This window comes from Pseudophryne corroboree, chromosome 1, assembly GCF_028390025.1.
Source record: "Pseudophryne corroboree isolate aPseCor3 chromosome 1, aPseCor3.hap2, whole genome shotgun sequence".
NCBI classification, from domain to species: Eukaryota; Metazoa; Chordata; class Amphibia; order Anura; family Myobatrachidae; genus Pseudophryne; species Pseudophryne corroboree.
Genome location: NC_086444.1, coordinates 538,357,132 through 538,383,198, shown reverse-complemented (window position 1 = coordinate 538,383,198; position 26,067 = coordinate 538,357,132). Strand labels below are relative to the sequence as shown.

At 44.8% G+C, this 26,067-nt stretch overlaps 1 protein-coding gene across 3 annotated transcripts in view; it reads left to right on the top strand.

Moving 5' to 3' along the window:
• The window catches only part of FREM1 (FRAS1 related extracellular matrix 1), a 326,722-nt gene that overhangs the window by 27,721 nt on the left and 272,934 nt on the right, over positions 1 to 26,067 (top strand). For all 3 annotated transcript variants that reach the window (XM_063914068.1, XM_063914069.1, XM_063914070.1), the window contains exons 5-7: positions 3,691 to 4,014; positions 15,443 to 15,551; positions 16,990 to 17,121. In XM_063914068.1, the coding sequence (XP_063770138.1) occupies positions 3,691 to 4,014; positions 15,443 to 15,551; positions 16,990 to 17,121 (565 nt within the window). The remainder of the gene's footprint in view (positions 1 to 3,690; positions 4,015 to 15,442; positions 15,552 to 16,989; positions 17,122 to 26,067) is intronic.

The following is a 26,067-nucleotide window of genomic DNA, read 5'->3' as shown; positions in this document are numbered from 1 at the left end:
TCAGTCAGTGGTTTATAAAAAAAAAGAAGTATGTGGCATTTAATTGTATATGAACTCTTGTCATTGAAAGCATTGCAATTAATTTGTTTGTTTGTTTTCTTATATTGCTGTACAATTGTACATCTGCCACTGATATTAGTCATCCAGATGGTGTTTTGTTAAGTCAATAACAAATATGTGTATTCATTTAAATAACAAGGACAATTTTTCTTGATATTTTCGACTGCATAAAATAATACAAAGTAGAACTAAAATCAGTCCTAAGATAAATACTTTGTATATATTCTAAGTATTAAATAATTTTATAAATCAATATGTTTATGGAGAGACTAAAGTCTAAATTCGTTTTATATGCATAACATTCTGTATATATTGGAAACTCCTTAACTGTTGTCCTTGACTGAACACCTACACAATTTATTTTCAATTAGAGAAGTAACTCTCATTAAATGTGCCAGAGCTCTAGACTGGATGTTTTATGAGAATTTATAAGCTAAAATATATACTATAGTGAACAACTATATATCATGAATACTTGAAAACCAGAGGTGACTCTCAATGTTTTTGTCCCTGGTAAATACTTTATAAATAATAAGGCTTACCACGTTATCCCTTTAAACTAGGACACTCATGAATTACACCAGTGGTGTAAGTTTGTCCCAGTTAGTGCCCCCCCCCCTATATATAAATAAATATATATATGTGTGTGTGTGTGTGTGTGTGTGTGTGTGTGTGTGTGTGTGTGTGTGTGTGTGTGTGTGTATGAAGTGTTCTGTTTTTTTAAATATATACGTCATTGTCATTTATTTTAAATCGCACATTTCTTAGCAGTGCCACCCGCCTCTGATGATACAGTTATTGAGGATACTAGAGGGCTCATCTAGTATCTTGAATAACTGTCTCCTCTGTGGCGGTGGCCATTTTGGGAGGGATGTTTTCAATACAGAGCTGCTGGATGGTCAGAGGACAGCAGCAGAACAGCGAGGACGACTGTGGAACGGCGGGGATGGGGCGGGGAAGGAGCTGCATAAGTATCCCAGGCCCTCCTCTCTTTGTCAGAGAGTCCGGGCCTGGGACAGCTGTGCCCCCAGCACCCCCCTGATGGCGGCCATGGTTCAGACCATTGCAACTAGGCAGAGATCTGTAGTGTACAGTCACACACTACATACAGTAGATCTGCTTAGTCACAATGTTGCTTATTTCTCTGGAATAATTTTACAAGTCTCATACCCAGGACCCAGGACCCAGGACCCAGGACCGATTACACTGGAAACAGGGAGCTTACTGATGGAATTATTTGCTCCTGTATGAGAAGCGTGCAAATTCTAACTATTTGAAGTTACTTGTAATTGTCAGGTAAGTAACTTCATATAGTTAGAATTCTCACACTTTATACAGGAGCAGTTAGCTTCATCAGTAAGGTGTCTGCTTCCAGTGTAATAGGTCATGGGTTCTAATCCTTGTCAAATGTGTTTCTGTAATAAAGCAGCTGTCACTTGTTGTAATGTGCAAAGAAGAAGAGTTAGTGGCGGCTATCAATTAACTTAATTGCATGAACACACGGAACAGGAGGACAGGTGCCCCGCTACAGGGAAGGAGCCCGGCGGCAACCGACTCCATTGTCTCCCACAGTTACGCCTCCGAATTACACAGGTTCCGTGGCAGGCTGACTTCAAGCCTGCATTTCACCTGGTTGTAATCAGCCACAAAACCAGTATAATTCATGAGTGTCACGGTTTAAGGGGGTAGTAGGGTAAGCCTATAAATAATATAGTCATCTGTAATGTAATGGGTTTAATTTGGGTTTAATGTCTGTCTAGCATAGCAACCCTAGACACTTGACACTTTCACCCCCATAGTGGTGACAACTCACACTATATTAAAGGGTAGTCACAGCTCACACAGTCGAAAGATTTGCATGCAACAGACAGAACGTAGGGGGTCATTCTGACCTGATCGCATGCTGCCGTTCATCGCAGCGCAGTGATCAGGTCAGAAGTGCGCATGTGCCAGCGCCGCAGTGCGCCGGCGCATGGCTGACAGCTGTTATTGCCTAGCGATTGCCTCTGCCTGATTGACAGGCAGAGGCGGTCACTGGGCGGGAGGGGGCGGCATTTTCCCGCCGTTTTGTGGGCACGGTCCAGCCAACGCAGGCGTGACCGGACCGTGTGAGGGGCGGACCGCAGCGGCTGCATGACGTCACACGCAGCTGCTGCGACCCAGGCAGCGTCAAGTAGCTCCCGGACAGCACACAAAAGCTGCGCTGGCCAGGAGCTACTCCTGAAATGCAAAAGCATCGCCGCTGTGCAATGCTTTTGTACTTCTGCACCATCACCCAACCCCACTCACCAATTCACTACACCTAAAGAGATACCAGTACACTCGCATGGTGATGCATCAGACACTATTGTGCCCATCTTATTCCCTATAGATAAGAGAAACAGTAGCTTTTAACAACATAATGCACATGCTCACACAAATGAGTGCATGCATGCTAGCAACACGCTAAATGACAGTTCCAAAATACTAGTATTAAATATTATGTGTTTATTGTAATATTTAATGTCAGTGTCACAGTATCAAGACAGCAGAGAAATGTATTTGTTGTTGTTAAAAGTGTTTTCAAATAACTGGACAAGGGTATTATTTTTTCGTGCTTTGTAAGTGACTATTAACATTTTTAAAATGATTGTTCTTGGCTATTCTTGCATTTTGCAAAATTTCCTTTATCTAAATCATTATAGATTCAAGAGCTAAGTAACTAGTGGAATATTGGCCATACGAGAGCATAAAAAAGATTTGTGTCCCCAAGAAACCCCAAAGAATGAAATATATTTAATGTACAATAAGATGGTTACAACATATTTGCAATCTGTTCATATAAGTGCCTGGGTAGCTCTCCCTTTGACCACTTCTAATTTGGGTTATTACAACACTCAGAAATTTGTATCATAATATGATATTGTTTGTGAATAATAATAATAATAATAAAAGTAATGATAATATAATAATAATAATAATAATAACAATAATAATAATAATAATAATAATAATAATAATAAAACAACTCTCTTGGGATAAGTAAGTACTGAAAGTGTTTTACATACAGTATGTGTAATAAATAATAGCATTAAGGGCCCTACACACTGGCCGAGGTACTCGACGGCCAATATGGCCAAGGTGCGACCTGGCGGTGGTGGTGGGGGGGGCATACGGCCCTTACGCCCCATAGCCCTGCGTGCTAATATGGACGATATTAGCAAGGGGGGGCTATGGGGCGTATAGGGGGAGGGGGCATACGCCCCATAGCCCTGCAAGCTAATATGGACGATATTGTACATATTGGCTTGCATGCATAAGCGACCTGACACCAACGATGAACGACTGCTGGGGTGCACATCGTTCATCGTTGGTGCCTACTCACTGAACAATGTGAACGATATCTCGTTCATTACTGAACGAGATTGTTCATATCGGCTGCACACATTGGCCAGTGTGTAGGGCCTATTACACAGTATTATTCAGCATAGCTAGAGGTAGAATCCAGGACCCTTTAACATTGATTGTATAAAGGATAAATGTTTATAATACTTTATTTATTTCGTTATTTATGGATTGCTGACGTGATCTTTTGAATTCCACAGTATATTAATGATGTGCAATACCTGTAAAATGTTTTCCCTTTTTCAGTCAGAATCTGCTTGGATTCCAGTCCACATTCAGGATGCAATGCCCAATCAGATCCCCAAAGCCGCATTCATGTCAATGTTTATTTTAGAAGTGGATCAGTTCATTCTCACTCCATTGACCACAGCTGCAGTTGATGCAGAGGACAGTGAAACAAGCAAACCTCTTCTAATCTTCAACATTACGGACCCTCCACGTGAGGGGTTCATTACAAACCTCAATGATCACACCAAGCCCATTACATCTTTTACATGGAGAGATCTGAATGAGATGCTCATAGCATATCAGCCACCAAACAGTAGTCACACTGAAAGAAGAAATTTGGAGGTAAATAAACAGTTGCATAATCTGTGTAAATGGTATATGGCATTTGATGCGGGTCCAGATGTGTTTAAATAGTCTTATAATGCTTAATTGGACAGAAACATGTACATAGAGGGACTGAGTCCCATGCAAGTCCTAAGGCAGATGCATCTATCAGTTTCTAGACAACCGCACATGTGCTGCACCCTGTACAAGCGCCAGGATGAGGCTCTGTGAGCATCCAGTTCTCTGTGAAATGGGGATTTCTGGGTGTCACCTGGGCTGGGTATCTTGCAAACACTTGTGTTCCATTTCCTGGGAGTGAAGTGGGAATATCATAGGCTTGTACTGTAAGTCTGTTCTGTGCTATGATGAACAATGCCTGTACTGTTTCTGACTGATCTTTTCCACCCAGCATGAGGTAGGTGTTATTGCTGATACTAATGATGACAGTTGAGGCCGTGGACAGAAAAACAGTGGTCAGTGACTGTACGCATGAAGCCGTACAGATACTTGCATTAGCATAAGGTAGTAAATAGGCTGCTTTGGCCGTATGAACTTTCATACAACTCACAATCAGGCCCACATTGACTATCACTGTCACCCTCTTTATCTAATTCTGTGAACACAGTACTTTCACAGTGATGGCATTAACTATCTTTTTCCAAGTGCTTAGTCAGGGCCGTAACTAGGGTGGGGTGGCCGGTGCCATTGCACAGAGCGCAGATGCTCCATGGGCATAGCCAGCCGCCATCACTGTGGTCTGTAAATGCCGTGATTTGAAAATGCCTCCCACTGACTAGAGCCTGTTGCAATGTATGTTACTAGCGGTGCACCCGTCTCTTTTTCTGCTGAGCGCACAGCTACTAATATATATATTGCTGCAGGGAGTGGGCAGTAACTGACCTCCTGCACGCCATCTCCCATAGTCCTGTGGTCTCTGGAGACATGTTGGCTACATAGCACCAGATACAGACATACATGGACGCTACTACTTAGAATTGGGAGTAAGCAAAGTTAAGATAGTACAATAAATCCTGCAATATAAACATATTGTACTATAGCTCTGCGCAGCCCACTATAAGACTGTCCAGCTGTGACTGAGCTCTGTGTGTCAGTATTTTTGAATAGACAAGGTATTGAGGATATCTGGGCATGACACTATATGATTTACATGCCCTTATTTATCAATGAGTGATACAGTTCACTGTGAGTGATAAATTGCACCAGCCAATCCGCTTCTAACACCAGCCAATCCGCTTCTAACAGTCATTTTTCAAACCCAGCCTGTGACATGGAAGTTAGGAGCTGATTGGCTGGTGCAATTTATCACTCACAGTGAAATGTATCGCTCATTGATAAATAAGGGCAATAGTTTGAAAAGTAATATATAATATATATAAAGATTACCCAGCGCCAGCTGATCATTTAAATACCTACTGCTTAATACGTGGGTACGCTCATCCCACCAAGCAAGAAACCAGAAACAAAAACTCTCCCCCAATGGAGAGAAAAGAAGCAGCGCTGGTATTTAAATATTATTTATTTAATAATTCTATTGTATATTGTATGAATAAAACACTCAATATTTTACAATAAATGAATTACCAGCCGGTAAATAAATTAAAAAATAGTTAAAATTAACCCCACTTGCAGAAGCACATTTAGGGAATTTCCCAATAATACTCAGGTAATGATTTTTTGAACCTTAAAGTGTCCAGAGAGCAGGAGATCGGTATTTATTTGGATATTATCCTTAGTATTCAAGCACAGTCTTGTACAATTATAAAGAGTCCTCCCGGCCGCTGGTTGCTATCCCTTTAGTGCGGACATATCCAGAGGAAAAATAAAGGTGTCTTATTTGATAGTCAAATTTTATAGTTGGAGTGACTCACCAATGTTTCTGCCACTGTTCCATATATCAAGGCAGGTGCACAGCATGGGAAATGTTCTCCTCCCCACACTCACTGATGATCTGTGTGGAAACAACATTACTCCTGCTCTTGGTGTCGTCACAATATTGACCGCTCTCCTGCTTTCCGTGTGAGGCAATGAACACTTCCCTGCTTTCGGTGTTTGGCTGCACGCTGTACACAGACTGTGTTACAGAGCACCGCTACCCCTTCCGATATTATAGTGGATATAGGGTGCTAATCGCTCCAATATGCTTCTCCACATAGAGGGGTAAATTAGAAGCCGGCTAGCAGCATATAAGTGATTGACGCGTTTCCCCGCCTTCCAGTCCGATCAGCGGCTTCCTCAGAATATAGTGTGGCTGATCTGCACACAGGAGAGTTTTTAAACTAATCTAGCCTCCGTGCACAGGTGTAATCAATATATATTATAATAAGCCTCCAATCCATGTGCGGAGGTCTATCCTTAAAATTACAATGTTACCACTAGTAATTACTCTATATATTATAAACAGCATGAAATTTCATTATAAAATTCTCCTTAAATACTTATAATGTTATTTTCCATATTTACTATCTAATTATAAGAGAAGAAATGGTTATCAACTTCACAGCATATATTTCAGTGTAGAGACAAACATAATAATAGTAATAAACTATACGGAGATCACACGTATTAACTAAATGAATTATTTTTAAATAAACCATTAACCCATGAAGAGGGCTTTATCCTTCCATTCAATTTCCACATATTGTAGATTCCTACTTCTACTTAAATCCTCTCTACAAAGAAGAGAGAAGGGGAGAACAGAGGGGGAAAAGGGAAAGGGAAAAGATTTTATGGACAATATCTAGAAAGAATAGAAAACGTGCATACAGCTATATGGAGCATAGCTCATACATACAAAATCGTAGAGGTTATATAAATAAATACAGATACTATTGGAAGCTATTCTCATGAGTATGACCCAATATATATATATATATATATATATACAAAAAACAATGAACTAATAATTAAAAGATGTCAGGCTACACGCTATACATAGGTTAAATTGCAGTACACAACCCCTACTAAACAAAAAGTAATAAAATTTAATTTAATTCTTATATAGAGGTGCCTAGATAGTACCACATATATTTCAATATATAATATATAGGAATATCTCCCTTTTTTTCTCTTTTAGTGGAACCTTGATGGCCATTTATGACCTATTTAGATGTTATTTAACTCTATAGTATCGTTGAGTCCATGAGGCACCAAGGATTCAAGTCTATAGATCCAGTATGCCTCCCTCCTACACAGCACACTAAACCTATCGCCCCCCCCCCCTCTTCGTAAATCTGATAGACTAAATCGCTCTAACATTGATCTTACACAAGGAATACAATTTCATACATTGAGATATATGACTTGAAAGGGGATGTGTCTTGATACCTTTATTTATGTTACGCCAATGTTCCATGAAACGTGCGTGTTGTCCTCCCAACATACTGTTTTCCACAGCCACATTGAATTACATAAATTATATAAGTAGACTTACAGTTCATAAATTCTTTAATCGGAAACACTTTCCCATTGGTGTTAGAAGTAAACTCTATTGCGTTTCTTAGGGCATGCATGCATGTGGTACATGTCGATTTTCCACATGCATGAAAGCCCCTAGGTCTCTCTGGAATCCATGTTTTGTTAAGAGCCCTTTCTTGCTGTAAATGGCTCTTAACTAACATTGATTGTACAAGACTGTGCTTGAATACTAAGGATAATATCCAAATAAATACCGATCTCCTGCTCTCTGGACACTTTAAGGTTCAAAAAAATCATTACCTGAGTATTATTGGGAAATTCCCTAAATGTGCTTCTGCAAGTGGGGTTAATTTTAACTATTTTTAATTTATTTACCGGCCGGTAATTAATTTATTGTAAAATATCGAGTGTTTTATTCATGTAATATACAATAGAATTATTAAATAAATAATATTTAAATACCAGCGCTTCTTCTTTTCTCTCCATTGGGGGAGAGTTTTTGTTAATAGTTTGATAACACTGTTAAAAAAAAAAAGATGTTTTATATATATATATATATATATATATATATATATATATATATATGGAAGATTTTAGACTATAGACATTTCAATCAATTCCATAATTTCATGACACCAGGAGCAATTCAGTCAGGGGAGATGTGTCAAGCCTTGGAGAGAGATATAGTGGAGCAGTTAAAAAAAGCAGCCAATCAACTACAGCAGTTAACCAAAGCAGCCAATAACTGACTTCCCTGAGGCGGCGGCCACATTGGGAGGAACATTTTCAATAGATTGTTGCGGGTGGACGGGGACGGACGCGGATGAATGGTGGCGGGGGTAAGGAGGCAGGTGGACGGTGGCATGAGCAGCCCGGGCTCTCCCCTCTTTGTCAGAGAAGCCGGGCCCGGGACAGCTGTGCCCCCAATACCCCCCTGATGGCAGCCCTGGTGTCAGGACTCCTCTATCAGTCCTGCACACACAAGGTCAGTCTGGCCTAACTAAGGGACAGGTCCCTCGTGCAGTGGGGCCCACCCTGCTCTTTGCACTGGCCATTCATCTGACATTGCTTAAAATGGTCTGCACCAGTGATAGTTCCGCCTCAGATCCAAATAAATACGTATGTCAATATTAGATGGAGAGTGCTGGTCTTTTGGAATATTATATACAAGTATTTTTCTGCAGTGGGGTACATTGGTTTCCACAGGGAAACATCGGGGTGTAGAGATGGATCTTGATCCAGGCACCAACAGACTAAAGCTTTAGACTGTCCCAGGATGCATTGGGGCCTCCTCTATAACCTCGCCTCCAGGCACTGTGAGCTCAGTTTTGAGTTGGTGCCCTTACATGTCAGGGTGACATTCTGTGCTGCGGCTCCGTCATCTCCCCAGCGGCGTCGCATACTCCCGCTGGCTCAGTTCCCGGGTACTTGCGGCAGGGACGTTCCAGCATTGGGCACACGGTCTCAGTGATCTTCTGGTTCCCATGGCTGCTAGGAAGGGAGGAGGTAAGCGGGTCCCCGAGGTGGGATCCGCCATTAAATCACGTTTCGATCGCAGTCTAGGGAGACGGACTGCGACGCTGGCATGGACACTGTCACCAAGCAGGGAACCCACTATATCCACATAGGAGTACAGGTTGGGTGTACTAATGCCCATAGTACCAGGTGGTGAAAACCAGCATAGGGGAGACGGTGCTTGACCTGTAGCCAGAGGCGTAACTAGGGTAGGGCGAGTGGGGCATGTGCCCTGGGCGCCTTGGCAGGCCCAGGAGAGGGGGGCGCCACTGGCGGCTAGGGCTTCATGCCCCACTCGCCCCCGTCACGCCGAAATGTGAGGGGAGGAGAGCGCTGCATCTCTCCCTCCTCTCACCGCCGCTGCCAGCACTAGCAGCGCTGCCAGCACTAGCAGCGCTGCCAGCAGTGCTGCGTGTGTCCGGTCTCCGGCGACGTTAGCCAATCAGAGCTTGCGGACCGGCTCCTGATTGGCTGCCAGTCCGCGAGCTCTGATTAGCTAGCAAATCAGCGCCACATAGCCGCCGCCGGAGACCTGGAGCGGTGAGGGGCAGGAGAGGCATAGCAGAGGGAAGCGCTGCACCGGTGAGTGACTGACGGGGGGTAGAGGAAGAGAGTCTTGTAAATGGCACTGTGTGGCATGTATCTGACACTGTGGGGCATGTATCTGGCACTGTGGGGCAATGTAACTGGCACTGTGGGGCATGTATCTGGCACTGTGGGGCATGTATCTGGCACTGTAGGGCAATGTAACTGGCACTGTGGGGCATGTATCTGGCACTGTGGGGCATGTATCTGGTACTGTAGGGCAATGTAACTGGCACTGTGGGGCATGTATCTGGCACTGTGGGGCAATGTAACTGCCACTGTGGGGCAATGTAACTGGCACTGTGGGGCAATGTAACTGGCACTGTGGGGCAATGTAACTGGCACTGTGGAGGCATGTATCTGGCACTGTGGGGCATGTAACTGGCACAGTGGGGCATGTATCTGGCACTGTGGGACATGTATCTGGCACTGTGGGACATTTTCAGTGGCCACACCCCTTCTGGTGTGTGGCCATGCCCATTTTTCACGCGCGCACATGCTTCCTTTGGTGTTTTTGTTTTTTTTGTTTTTTTTTGGGGGGGCCGCCATTTTCCATTTTGCCCTGGGCTCCGAAAACCCTAGTTACGCCTCTGCCTGTAGCCCCTCCCCCGGCTCAGGGCACCATCTACTGCTGGTGTTCCCACTCTGGAGCTGCCTCACACTCTCCCTCACTCCCTGAGATGCTGGGCGCCATCTTCTAAGCATAGCTGCGATTGGTCTCCGGGACTGCAGTGCAAGGTATCCATTGTAAATCCGCCTGTACATCAGCGCTGTGATTTTACAAACACGTAAGTATTCTACATGTCAATATTAAGACAGCGTTAGTTAAGGACAAGTGTGTCTGTGCCAGAATATATTGTATGAGTATTCTGATATATACATCTGGTCTGAGACCGCGCTTTGTTATATATATTTACATATACTAGTCCAGTGCAGTTTTATTGTCTTAATAAATAATTATCTGCATTGTCACTGTGACTGTGTGTGCCTGTATCTGCTGTGTGGATTTCACTTTCAGTGTATCCCAGCTTTGTCTATCACTTTATTCTGTACCCTGAAGGACTAGGTGCGTTAGGGTCACATATATAGTGCTTCACAGTATTTACCAATTAAGTGTATTCTACTGTGTACTCAGTCACATAATACTGGATTTATTCGCTGGTGTTGTGTACTGGAGAATCAGTCGCATAATACCGGACTTATTCGCTGGTATTGTGTACTGTGTCTGCGGTCACATACTAGGGAATTTATTTGCTGGTATTGTACTCTGTCTGGCTGTATCGTACTAATACACTCTGTTGTTACATAACTGAAAATGTCTAACACAAAGGGCGGGAAATCCGAGGACGCTCCTGCATCATGCAGTGTATGCGCCAAGGCTTTGCTTGAGGGGGAAATTTTGGATAATGGTATGTGTACTATGTGCCATACATCTCCCAGTCAGTCCGCAGCTCCTGTAACCAATCAGGAGCTACCTTGGGCGGCGTTCTCAACTATGTTAAATCCGCTTGTACCATTACAGTCACATATTGTCCCTATGGTAAATCCGCCTTGAGTGTATAATTTGTCTACCCAGTTGCAGCAATTGAATCAATCTTTGGTTAGACATAAGACTGCCCCAAGCCACTCTTGTGTCACGGGGTCATCTAAGCGGGCCAATTCCTCCTCACAATCTACTAATCTCTCAGAAGATTCTTCTGAAGAATATGGGGAGCACACTGTCCAGTCAGACACTGACACAGCTGCTTCTGACGAGGAATCTACAACTCAGGTTGATGTCCCTGACCTAGTGATTGCTATTAAGCAGATCTTGCAAATATCAGATGATGATGAGGATTCCACTACGGTGTCTAAAAAACTTGACAAGTTTAAACGTCAGAAGGTAATTAAAACATTATTACCGCATTCTGACCATTTAGTGGACATACGACCCTGGATTACTCCAGGGAAGAAATTCTCCCTGTCTAAATGGATGGTAGCTCACTATCCTCTCCCTACAGAGTTGTGTAACAAGTGGGAAAATTCACCGCCGGTGGATTCCCATGTCACCCATCTGGTGGTGTCACCTACTCTGCCTGTCACCACTGTCACCTCACTGAAGGAGCCGACAGATAAGCGCGTGGAGGAATGCCGGAAGTCTATTTACTCCCTTACAGGTGCTGTGCATAGACCCACTATAGCAGCCTCCTGGGCTGCAAAAGGAATTGAAGCATGGCTTCAGGCATTAGAGGATGAGTTGCCCCAGGATATATCTGACAATGTCAGACAATACCTGTCTCATATTACCACCGCCGCCTATTACATTCAGGAGGCGTCCTCTGAGGCGGGTGTGTTGGCAGCCAAGGCGTCAACTACGTCCATCCTGGCTTGCCATATTCTGTGGTTGAGGTCATGGAAGGTCTCCAAAAAGACCTTGGAGGTACTCCCGTTTAAGGTAGACATCTTATTTGGGGAAGATCTCAATAAAATTGTGGCTGACTTGGCGGCTGCTAAGACTGCCTTTCTCCCTAATACTACTCCTTCTGCACAGAAGGCTAAAGGTACCACTTTGCACTCCTTTCGACCTCAAGAAAAAGCTAAAGGTCAGACATACCCAAGACAATCTCGTGTTTCCAAAACCACTAAGCCCACGGCAAAACAATCCTGGGCAGCCCGTCAGCCTGCTTCTAAACATGACAAGCCTGCTGCATGACAGGGCGGGCCTCCCCCTGGGGATCCCAGGGTGGGAAGCTGACTTCTGCGATTCACCCAGGTCTGGTTAAAGAGGCAGAGTATACTACTCGACCATGTTTCTGGTACCGAAACCCAATGGGTCTTTCTGGCCTATACTCAACCTCAAATCACTAAACAAGTTTGTGAGAGTGTCCAAGTTCGATATGGCGACACTGCCCTCAATTATACTGGCTATGGAACCCGGAGACTATATGGTATCCCTGGATATACAGGGTGCTTACTTGCATATACCTATTGCCATATTGCATCAGCAATATCTGTGGTTTGCTATTGGCAACCTACACTATCAGTTCCAGGCTCTTCCGTTTGGATTGGCCATGGCTCCTCAGATCTTTACCAAGATTATGGCCGTGATGACGGCTCATCTCCATCGCCAGGGAGTCAGGATCCTGCGGTATCTGGACGACTTGCTGGTTCTGGCAAACTCCCACGATGTCCTTCTCAGTCATCTGCAACTGACGGTAAACTTCCTCCAAGCCTACGGGTGGCTCATCAACTGGAAGAAGTCCTCGCTGGTCCCAGCTCAAAGCATGGTACACCTGGGGGCACTGCTGGACACACACAGTCAACGGCTATTTTTGACTCCAGAGAGGGTTCTGAAGCTTCAGGACAGGATCAGTTGCTTCCTCTCTCACCCAAGAGTGTCGATACACTCGGCGATGCAAGTACTAGGCCTGATGGTGTTGGCTTTCGACATGGTAGAGTACGCTCAATTTCATTCCCACCCTCTGCAGAGGTTAATCCTTTCAAGCGGGACGGCTTGCCTCATTGGATCAGGTCTCACATGGTCTCCTTGACTCCGGAGGCTCGTCTGTCGCTGACCTGTTGGCTACAGGACCAGCAGTTGAGCAGGGGCCGTACCTTCTGGATCCCAAACCGGGTCCTACTGACTACGGACGCCAGTCTGAGGGGTTGGGGCGCGGTGTTGGATGAACACTCTTTCCAGGGTCAGTGGACCAAGAAGGAATCACTCCTCCCGATAAACATTCTGGAATTGCGGGTAGTGTTCAATGCTTTGTCTCTCGCCCTGCCTCTGATACAGAACAGGCCTGTTCAAGTACAGTCAGACAACGCCACCACGGTGGCATACATAAACCGTCAAGGCGGCACTCGAAGCCGCATGGCAATGATGGAAGTGTCAAAAATCCTTTGTTGGGCGGAACGCCATCTGCCAGCAATATCGGCAGTGTTCATTCCGGGAGTCCTCGACTGGGAAGCGTATTTCCTCAGTCGTCAGGACATGCATGCCGGAGAGTGGAGTCTTCATCAGGAAGTCTTTCAACTCCTAGTGGACAAGTGGGGCCTACCAGATGTAGACCTAATGGCATCTCGAAACAATCACAAAGTTCCGTTCTTCGGCTCAAGAACCAGGGATCCTCAAGCAGCGTTCGTGGATGCACTGGCAATTCCATGGAACTTCCGGCTGCCTTACGTGTTCCCTCCAGTGTCACTCCAGCCCAGGGTCCTGCGGAAGTTCAAACAAGAAGGAGGAATACTACTTCTAGTCACTCCAGCATGGCCCAGGCGGCATTGGTTCTCACACCTGCAGGGTCTATCGATAGAGCGTCCTCTTCTACGTCCTCAACACCCAGACCTCCTCGTTCATGGCCCTTGTGTCTACCCGGACCTGGCCAGACTGGCTTTGATGGCGTGGCTCTTGAAGCTTCACTCCTGAGGGCCAAAGGATTCTCCGAGGCGATTATCCAAACTATGCTGAAGGCTCGTAAACCGGCATCTGCGCAGATTTATTACAGAGTCTGGAATTCTTACTTCACCTGTTGTGCTGCTAAGAATTACGATGCTTACAAATTTAGTACTTCCAGACTTCTGGTTTCCCTGCAACAAGGCCTAGGCTTAGGCCTTCATCTAGCCTCCCTCAAGGTTCATATCTCTGCCTTGTCGATGTGGTTTCAGAGAAAAATTGTGTCTATTCCTGACGTTCATACTTTCATTCTGGGTGCCTCCCTATGTCCCTCCTGTGACTCCATGGCATCTGTCTGTTGTCCTGAATTCCCTACAAGAGTCTCCATTTGATCCTCTTGAGTCAGTGGACCTTAAATGGCTCTTGGTCAAGGTCCTGTTCCTACTGGCTATTGCCTCTGCTAGGAGGGTGTCAGAACTAGGCACTCTGTCCTGTCGTCCACCCGTTCTGATATTTCACCATGACTGCTCAGTTCTTAGAACTCGCCCTGGTTATTTGCCTAAGGTGGTGTCATCTTTTCACCTTAACCAAGAGATAGTGGTGTCGGCCTTTATATCTTCTGATTTGTCCTCCAAAGAGCGGTCTTTGGATGTGGTAAGGGCTGTCCGTATTTATGTGGAGAGGACTGCCTCTATCAGGAGGTCAGATACCCTGTTTGTACTTTTTGGTTTTCACAAACGTGGCTGGCCTGCGAATAAGCAAACTTTGGCCAGATGGATTAGAATGGTGATTGCACAAGTATATGCGCAGGCTGGATTCTCAGCTCCTGCTGCTATTAAAGCCCATTCTACTCGGTCTGTTGGTCCTTCTTGGACGGCCCGCCGAGGCGCATCCGCTGTACAATTGTGCAAGGCGGCTGCATGGTCCTCAGTGAACATGTTCATTAGGTTCTATGCCTTTGATACTTCCGCCTCCCAGGATGCTTCCTATGGACGCTGGGTTCTCATACCCGCTATGGGGCGTCCCCTCAAATGAGGAACTGCTTTAGGACATCCCCGATGTTTCCCTGTGGAAACCATTGTACCCCACTGCAGAAAAGGAGATTTATGGTAGACTTACCATGGTTAAATCTCTTTCTGCAAGGTACATTGGTTCCACAGGGCACCCGTCCTGATGCACCTAGCTTCTATGGGTTTGTCTGGCATTAGCCACTAATCCCTTCTCCTGCCATAAGAACGTGGTTATATGTGACTAACATCTACCTTCTCTTTTACCTGCTCCTGCATTGGACTGGTTAACGAAACTGAGCTCACAGTGGCGGGGTTATAGAGGAGGCCCCAATGCATTCTGGGACAGTCTAAAGCTTTAGCCTGTTGGTGCCTGGACCAAGATCCATCTCTACACCCCGATGTTTCCCTGTGGAACCAATGTACCTCACAGAAAGAGATTTAACCATGGTAAGTCTGCCATAAATTTCCTTATTTAATTATTTATGTATTAATTTCATTGCAAATCTAAGACCTTGTCCATTTATAGGTGGAGTTTGAAGTTCACGATTTATTTTTTGAAAGGAGTTCCCCCATTACAGTTCATATATCTATTAGAACAACTGACACAAATGCCCCTCGTGTATCTTGGAATATGGGTGAGTACTTACAATTCATTTAATTAGTTTTAAAGTAATTATTGGTTTTGTGGCAACAACAACTCATCTATTGTAAAAAATGCTATAACCATAATGGAATTTTCAAAACTGCCGTTCTGCTCCCTTTTATCCCCGGCAGTTCCCCCATGCGCCTGCCGGGGATAAAAGGGAGCAGAGCTGCAGTTTTGAAAACATCTGACTGAGGAAGCCGCCGATGTTTGGAGGCGGAGAAACGTGTCTCTTTTGATCCTAATTTACCTAATCAGCACACCACAGACTTGCTCTGACATACTGGGACAACACTGAACAATCTCCGGATAAGGCTCTATAGGAAGGTATTCGAGCACCAGAGCCGGGAGGACTATGTAAAGGAACCCAGGAGGAAGCGTGGTAACAATGTGCTGTTGACATGACCATGTTCAAAACAATTATTGTAACATTCCATTAACTTTGCTGCTGTGAGCAAAACAATCAATGCATGCATGATTAACCAGCAAATCTGTTTAATTAAATTGACTGCTACTGTGCACTAAAACACATGTTCTCAAAGGGGACTTAAAATCACCCTACTTTTTGTCAAGCTTTTCACAGGGAAGCAAAGATCACTGTGGTTTAAAACACCACTAGATGCTATTCTGAAAAGGAGGCCTTACAAGTACGGCTCTGCTGCATGTTATAAACAAAGTATCTGTCTCCAGCTTGTTTTAACTGAGCAACTCAATATCAGAGGGGAATTGGGAGACATTGTTACAATGCAGTAGAACTAGTGTGAGCTGATTGTATCTATTTGGTTGTTTAGTGTTCGTAGCAAGGAATTAGTTCACAGAGCGGAGTTCTGAATGTTATTAATGTGTAAAGAATGCTTTATGCCATGTAGCCATGTTTTAATTGTTATTATTTAGTAGAATTGTATGAAATTATCTGTAGAGGTAAAAGTAGGATTTTTATATATTTTTATTAAAATAACAAATAAAAACAATCTTAATAAGAAATCTGCTAGCGCTGTCTACAAATTTTGGTTTTCTTTTAGTATTGCAAATAAGGGGCAGAGAAGTCCCCTATAGCAGTGAGCTGCACGTAGATTTTGAGTTTTAAATTAATTATATAGAGCATATTCACTAAACTAATTAATTTAATTAGCGCCAGGGGACCATTTTGCAGTGGTGTGTGTTTGCTTATTTAGCTTCTATACTTGTCTATGTAAAATAATCGATACTTGCTCCAATGTTCTAAAGTCAGCTTTTTGGTTGTTCGTCAGTTTGGCCTTCAGCAAATGGGTGGATTGCAAAACCAACAGAAAAACTACCAAAATACCAAACTCGATCTTTAGTAGGTTTACCCCGTGTCTCTCTGGTCTTAAATGGTATTTAGGGTTCTTAACCAATTTCTTATATGGAGGAATTTCCCAGCTAATTTAGAATTAATCTGCTTTGTATAGGTCTTGATCTCTTGGAAGGTCAGTCTCGAGCAATCACATGGCAACAGTTTCAAGTGTTAGATAATGATAATATCAATGCAGTTCGCCTGGTCATTGTGGATGGGTTACAGCATGGACGTATTACTTTAAGAGGTAAAACTTTAAATTTTCTCATGTGCAATCAATATCTGCTATACATACCATTTTATTATAGAAAGTGTTACTTTAGTATGCAGAACTTTGATTGTTTCCGTAGGCTGTAATATTAAAATGTAATCATATTTTCCTTAGAATAATAACAATAGTGTAGCTTAACAAATTATTTTCTATACAATTATAGAACATATATTGTAACATGGGAGTAAAGAACCAAATAGGTCTTCCAGACAGCCTATGCAATAGGGTCCTGGCTGTATTGGTCCATGGAATCTGGAGACCCCTGCTCTTTGCATAGGGGCCATATTGAATGGTGAATTTGCTGTGAAACCCCATTTTGTATTTTCTTCTATTGGCCTAAATAGGGCTTCATTATGCGTGTGTTTACCCCCATGCATTCTCAGAAGAGCACAGCCCTGGACCCTGGAGAGGATAGACCAGCATCGATCAAACTCTCCACTGCATCATTCTCCATATGTCTGTCCTCTCCACTTACCTCACTAACCGTTAATATCTGTCTCTACATCTGACTCCCTCCATATACCCCAATGATCTGTCCTTGGGTCCCCTCTTAGTTTCCCCATACATAGTCCTTCCTCAAAAAACTCAACAGTCTTTAAGTCTCTAGTACCACCTTTACACTGATATAAATATTACCTATCCTTTTATGATCTCGTCCATCAGTCATGTCTCAGGCCTACTCCAGCCTATCTGCCATATTTATCCTGGATGTCACAGCCCTTTCTCAAATTAAACATGCCCAAAAGTGAACACATTGTCTTTCTCCCTTAAAGGGTCCCACCATTGCACCCCTTTCTCTTTCTTTTGATGTCAGCTCCATACTGGCATACCTCCAAATCCACTGACATCTTTGACACTTCCCTGTTCTATACATTTAAAATATCTATCTATTTTGCCATTTCCACCGCCTCCACATCTCAATGAGCAGACACTGATGGCAAAAAGAATATTATCCATGCACTCATCATCTCCTTCCTAGACTATTGTAACCTTCTCCTTTCCTACCTTTCCTATACTCACCTTTCCCAAATTCAATGTATTATGAATGCCACTGTTCATCTTATCTTCCTGTGTCTGTCATTAACCACTCTGTTCTGGCCTCCCTGCTCTGCAGCCTGCTTCACTAGTTCCCTATACTCCTCAGAATCAAGTTCTAAATTGTAATCCTCAAATACAAGATACTTAATACCTCTGTCCCCTAGCGAGGTGCAGCTAGTGAGGTTAGGTGGGTGAGAGGGTGCACATGATCCGTGTGACATTGGTTGTGCCATTGGGGGCGGCACGGTTGCACTACAGCACCAGACAGTGTCTGGAGTCCTTATACTGCACAGGCTCAGTGTGGCTGTGAGCACATTGATTGCTCACAGGTAGGAAGAAGGTAGGACTGGGGCAATGCTAGTCAGCTGAGGAGCCAAGCACTGTCTGTATACCAGTGGTCACTCAGCATAACAGGCTGCTTCTACATGAGAAACATGGCGGTCAGGGTTGAGCTGCCCAGGTACAGGAATACCACACATCATGAAGCTGGTTGCTACATGTGCCTTTAAATTGGTGGAATTGTTACACAACACCACTCTGGTCTCTGTATGGTATACCAGCATTCAAAGGGAGAGCAGGATTTTGGCATTTGTACTCAATATTTAGATGTTGGCGTTTTGATGGCAATCTACACTCACAGGATGCAGTTGTCAAGACACTTCTCATGTATTGTAGATCTCATGAGGCACGATTTGCACTTAGTAATGTAATTTTATATAACAGGAAAGAAACTATATGCCCTTTAGAAGGCATATTTTCCTTTTTAGTTTAAAAGACCAAATGAAAAATCCAGGGCAAGGCCTGTGGGGTACTCTGGAAATGAGACTACTGAGACCAGTTACTCATCTTTCTTCTTGATAAACTGGACAAGGGTGAGTTTCCTCTTAAGTGCTGCTAGTTAATATGTAGTAGTAATTATAATAACAGGTTTTTTTTAATGGTTGGGTTGGGGTTAATTATTTATGTGGTTGGGAGGTAATAATTGTGCAGCAGGGAGAAAAGACAGAGGGGAGTGCCAAGCTGAGGCTTTGCCCGGGTGACAGAAATCCTAGCTTGACCCCTACCCCTCCTACATCTGCAATCTAATTTACTGCACGTCTTTTTGCCACTCTGTTCTTCCTCCTATTGCCACCTCACTCCTCCAATGCTTCTCCCACTCCCACCCCACCCTCCTCTTCTGGAATTCACCCTCCAACCATTTACCCCTCTTAGTATGTAAGATCTCATGGGAAGGACCTTCCTTCCTAATGTATCAAACCTAGAACTACCCATCCCACCAGTGTTTTTTGTCTCTTGTCTCCTAGTCTAGACTCCGATTCTGACACTATACACTCCTAGTATCCATTCTTATCTCCTTGTCCCATTCAGTGACTCTGACACTGTATTTTCACCCTTCTTTGGGTACAGGTTGATCTTTTACTCATCTCCACTTGCCCGTCAAGATACAGCAAGTTCTTTATCTTGTCTGAGTCTTACCTAGTCTGGTGGTTTATTGTCCTGTGTTTTTTCTAGCTGGACATATACTATACAATTATCTGGCAGATCATCTGCCAGATCTGGCTGGTTGGAATGAAAATCCGGTAATGGATGAGAGTAAATGTCAATCATTTATTTCCCCAGATACACTGGAAAATGGATTTAACCAATTTGTCTGAATGTCAGGTTTTGTCCATTTTCCAGTGTTTGTAAACAAATGTTCTATTGTCATTTGCTCTCATGCATTACCGGATTTTCGTTCCAACGAGCCAGATCTGGCAGATGATTTGCCAGATACTTGTATAGTGTATGCCCAGCGTAAGATATATTAACTTACATTTCGTATACTTTAAAAAAATGTCATGTTTTACTGTTACTATGTATATTACCTGTATGGTGCTGAAGACAGTATGTGACAAATTAAGGTAAAGATAATAATAATAATAATAATATGAAGAAGAATTTGTGCCTACCTGATACAGCTGCAGATGAAGTGGCTTTCAAAAGGAACCCCTATCCCAGAACCAGTCCAGTAAATTGAGTCTTGCCAATTACATCTGTGAACAAAGTACAAATGTGTCCTCTCATATCTATCCTCCCTACACGTTAATCTGCCCTCCTAGTCACAGCATGCTGTGGCGAGACTTGGTAGCGCCAAACGTCTTTTCGTTCAACTTTTTAAATTAAAATGGGTGTTATTTGCAAAATGATGTGAATAGGGTGCATAAGCAGCTTTTGCTGATTAAAATGACATGTAGTATGCCTATATTCTGTGTGCAACTGCGGCGTACAAAATGCTACACATTCCATATGCAGACACAGGTGCGGTAGTACACAGAATATAGGCATGCTGCACAGCATTTTAATCAGCAGAGTTTGCTTGTGCGTCTTTGACACTTAGCTATGCAAATAAGACGCAGTTTCAGCAAAATATGATATCGAACGCTAACACAATTGCACAGGACCTGTCAGCTTACTCACGAAGGCAGGTGTTCATGGATGGACTAAGGCTAATAATCAGCCCCGGCATTTATTCTGTACATGTAAAAAAGGGACATAGCTGTGCGACACAGGGGTGTGCAGCAAGTGATGCGGGATCATCTTTGCCTGGCTCACCCAATATACAGCTGCGTGATGTGACGTCACGTTAGAGAAAGCTTGCCATCTGAGCAGAGAGCCAGGAGGTGGAGCTGCTTGGCCAGGCCTCCAGATGGCCAGACCAGTCCTCCAGATGGCCAGACCAGTCCTCCAGATGGCCAGACCAGTCTTCCAGATGGCCAGACCAGTCCATCATCCTTTCTGAAATTTGCCAGAATTGCCATACCAGATGTGCTGGTGTCTTACACAATAGTTGCTGGAGATTACAGTTCCTGTTGAAGTTTTTGAACATGAAAGCATTTTATTATTTAGCTTTCCAAGGGACAGGGTTTTGCAACAGTTTGTGCCTGCCTAAAGCTGGGTGGCATCTTAGCAGAACCACTGCCAAATCCAGCAGTTTACACAAGGATAATCTATTTGTTATTTCTGTGCCTATGCTATATGCTACACCGGTGTAAGGCCTGATGGTGTGATGTGAGTTTTACCAGTTTTGAGTAAGTGGGTTGAGTTTACCCCATAACTGGTTTGTCTGTCAAGAGCTTTCAACCCTGCAACACAGTACACAGAGAGTTGTGGTCTGGTCCATTGGTTAATAGAAACCTGTTCATAATCGCAATCAACAATCCTTTACTGGGGCAGGGGCCTGATTCAGATGTGGTTGGAGTAGCTACCGCTGCTGCTTACATTGAAGCAGCAGTGATAGCACTAATATGTTGATGCAGCAGGAGGAGTCGTGCTTCCTGCTTTCATTAGTGATCCAAGCTGTGTCCTAGGACACAGCATCGGATCATCTGTGACACAGACGGCTGACTGCATGACACATGGGGGTCGTTCAAGCTGGACGCTGCAGATCCAACAAGTAGGCCAGGAAATGTCTGCCTTCTGACAGAGATCCTGGCCTCGTCACTCCCCCCCCTAATGGCAGTGACACAACTCCATTTTGGGAACGAAGGCCATCACTGCCCCCTCCCCACCTCCAAACAGCAGCAGACTGTCAATAACTGACAGTCTGCTGCTGATCTGTGTCCGACTTCACAGAACCGTACTGCACATGCTCAGTATGGGTGTGGGGCATGTTCACAGGGCCGTCTTTTCGTATGGGCTCAATGGGCTCTTGCCCAAGGGCCTCAGGAGTATAAGGGCCCTAGCCTGATAGCGGAGGGTCCCCTCTTTCCAGGGGTACCAGATTTTTGAAAATCGGACCTGGGGAACAGGAAATATCCGACTTGAAAGCAGTGGTCCCCATCCAAGCCTGTTAATTGCTATTCCCAGCCAGATATCTCAGGTTCTGTCTGACTTAGAGTTTTTCTGAGGATATAATCCTAAAGCTGTGACTCTCCCCTTTCGGTGGACACTAACAGCTTGTCTCTACTGTGACCAGAACCAGAGATATCAGCCTTCCATCAGCTGGTCTCTGCATCAGCTACACACGCCTAATATGCAGTTTTAGATTTTCGTTAGTGAATTGCTCTGGCTCCTGAACTCTGATCCCCAAATCCCCAGTACCTCCTGACAGGTCAGACTCTCTAGATTTTTATCCCATTCAGAAATATATTTTCAGGAACTTGAGATATCTGCAGTCAAGCAAGCTGCCCTCCCACCGGAAAATGATAAATATTAAGCCCACTCCACTATCTACCCCTCCCTTACGTATTAAACACCCCCTACCACCCTGGAAGTCATGTACCGGGGCTTCTTCATTCAGCCTAATGCCCCTTCTACAGTTTAGCCCCATCTGTGCAGTAAAGGAGTAATTAGCAGAAATGACTGCTCCAGGTCCTACATGCTGAGTGGCAGATAGAACACCCCCTACCGCCCGCGGGACATCAAATCTGCCGCTGATAGCACCCCCCACCCCTACTGCTGGAGGATGCGTAGGGGGCCCAGTGCATTGCTGTGCCCAGGGGCCTACACTGCTGTTAAGACGGCCCTGCATGTTCAGAGAACCGAACAACAGTATTTTGTAGCATGCACTGCACATCCGTCAGGACCTGAATCAGACCCACATGTGAGGTTACTTCCCTTATTGCAAACAGGTATTGTGATGAGCACATGCTACAGGCATCATATCTGTGCACTCATTTAAAGTACAAAGCAAACAGACAAGCAACTGGCCAACAGTTGCTGAAAACAAAGGGATATATAGCAAATAGATATAGACAGGTGCATATAGGGGTGGTTTCTCCTAGCAGCTGTATTGGGAGATAGTCAGTCTCCCCACAGATTTATATAACAGCAGAGGCGTAGCTAGGGTTTTTGGAGCCCAGGGCAAGATGGAAAATGGCGCCCCCCCCAAAAAAAAACAAAAAAAACAAACAGCAAAAGAACATGTGTGCGCGCCGAAAAAATGGGCGTGGCCACGCATCAGAAGGGGTGTGGCCACTGAAAATGGCCCACAGTGCCAGTTACATTGCCCCACAGTGCCAGATACAATGCCCCACAGTGCCGGATACATGCCCCACCGTGCCAGATACATGCCCCACAGTGCCAGATACATGCCCCACAGTGCCAGATACATTGCCCCACAGTGCCAGTTACATTGCCAGATACATTGCCCCACAGTGCCAGTTACATTGCCCCACAGTGCCAATTACATTGCCCCACTGTGCCAGATACATTGCCCCACTGTGCCAGTTACATTGCCAGATACATTGCCCCACAGTGCCAGTTACATTGCCCCACAGTGCCAGATACATGCTCCACTGTGCCAGTTACATTGCCCCACTGTGCCAGATACATTGCCCCACAGTGCCAGATACATTGCCCCACAGTGCCAGATACATTGCCCCACAGTGCCAGTTACATAGCCCCACAGTGCCAGTTACATTGCCCCACTGTGCCAGATACATGCCCCACAGTGCCAGATACATGCCCCACTGTGCCAGTTACATGCCCCACAGTGCCAGATACATTGCCCCACTGTGCCAGATACATTGTCCCACTGTGCCAGATACATGCCCCACTGTGCTAGATATATGCCCCACTGTGCCAGATACATGCCCCACAGTGCCAGATACATGCCCCACAGTGCCAGATACATGTCCCACAGTGCCAGATACATTGCCCCACTGTGCTCCCCCGAGTCGTCCAAATCTCCCCCCGTCACTCACCGCCTGTTGTGTCTGTGAGGGGAGGAGAGCGCAGCGCCTCTCCTTCCCCTCACCGCTCCAGGTCTCCTGCGGCTGTGTGGCGCCGGTTCGCCAGCCAATCAGAGCTCGCGGATAGGCAGCCAATCACGAGCCGGTCCGCAAGCTCTGATTGGCTAACGCCGGAGAACGGACACACGCAGCGCTGCTGGCAGCGCTGCTAGTGCTGGCGGCGGTGAGGGGAGGGAGAGACGCTGCGCTCTCCTCCCCTCACATTTTGGCGTGATGGGGGCGAGTGGGGCATGATGCCCTGGCCGCCGGCGGCGCCCCCCTCTCCTGGGCCCGCCAAGGCGCCCAGGACACATGCCCCACTCGCCCTACCTTTGTTACGCCTCTGTATGACAGTACAAATAAACAGCGCTATAAATATATATTTAAAAAAAATTATTCTATACTAATAAAAACAATGTTATGATAGGAAACGTATCTAGCGGTATAACACAGGTATTATATGGATCTCAAGATTTAGTCTGCCAATGTATGCACTTCTTTGGAAACCAATGTAAAATGTCTATTTGACGATTACTCACACATGGCCATGTTGTGACAGCAGTTGTAATGTTCCAGCGATTAAATATTTCCAATCTGTGTTCCAAGTATCTGACGCGTTTTGCCGCCTTTGATAAAGCCGCCAAGAGCGGCGAAACACGTCAGGTCTGCATACACCAGGTACTGGACTCTTCCACCTAGCACCATCTTGGATACCTTCAGCTATACAGCAAATCCAGCGAAAGTGCCCTGTGAACCAGGATCCAGCATTGCATCTGCCGTCGCCGAACGAGCTTAAACCAGTTGGATTCCGTACTTGGAACACAGATTGGAAATATTCCATCGCTGGAACATTGCAATTGCTGTCACAAAATGGTCATATGTGAGTAATAGACGTTGGACATTGGTTTCCAAAGAAGTGCATACATTGGTGGACTAAATCTTGATATCCATATAATACCGCTAGATACGTTTCCTATCATAACATTGTTTTTATTAGTATGGAATAAATTGTTTTTTATATATATATATATATATATATATATATATATTTATAGCGCTATTTATTTGTACAGTTGACTGAAAACGTCAGACTGCACATGAGCAGCCATTACATAAAAAATTCTCAGACAAGAATTCCACAGAGCTGGTTATTATTGTCGATTTACACTTTAAAAACTGATCAGCACAACTTGCAGTTCATGCTGATATGAACACAATGGTTCCATGTGATAGGATCATATGAATCATTCTTCACAATGTTCTCAGCTGAGTGCTAATACAGTACCAATCCAGAGAGCTTTATAATATTGGGTGCTTATTTCCAGCAATGAAGGGATCTGTTGTTGGTTCTGTAATGTTATTGGGAACAATGACTGTCATGTTATGGGGTGGTCTTCTGTTTGCCGGCGGTCGGGCTCCCGGCGCTCGGTATACCGGCGCCGGGAGCCCGACAGCCGGCATACCGACACTTATTTTCCCTCGTGGGGGTCCACGACCCCCATAGAGGGAGAATAAAATAGTGTGGCGCGCGTAGCGCGCCACCGTGCCCGTAGCGTGGTGAGCGCAGCGAGCCCGCAAGGGGCTCATTTGCGCTCGCCAAGCTGTCGGTAAGCCGGCGGTCGGGCTCCCGGCGCCGGGATGCTGGTCGCCGGGAGCCCGACCGCCGGCCAGCCGTAGTGAACCCATGTTATGGGTGCAGTAATCACCTTAGAAGGCAAGGACACTGCTAATTGTTACCTAATGTTACAGAGTGAAAATCATTATCTTATGTATATTTTTTACCTGGGTGCCTTCCAGAATGACAGTGCAACCCAATGGTTTAAAGAGCATGGCACTTATGTCTTCAATATATAATGGTCTTCTCAGTCATCAGATCAGAAACTTATCAAACATCTATGGGATTTTCTGGAACAATACCTAGTCCTTACTTACCACCATATATTTTCTTCTGACTTTCGTATAGATGACTGGTGCTGCATCTTTCCTTCACAACTAAAGACATTATACCACAGTGCATAATGTCTGGATGCATGCTGTGGATTACTCCCTGTTATGTGACTTTATAATGGTGTTTCTGTTTTGCTGCCTGCTACTTGTACTTGCCTCTGAGAAACAAACCTAAGGAACCAACTGAACTTTGAACAAAATATACATCTACTTGCAACACTAAATA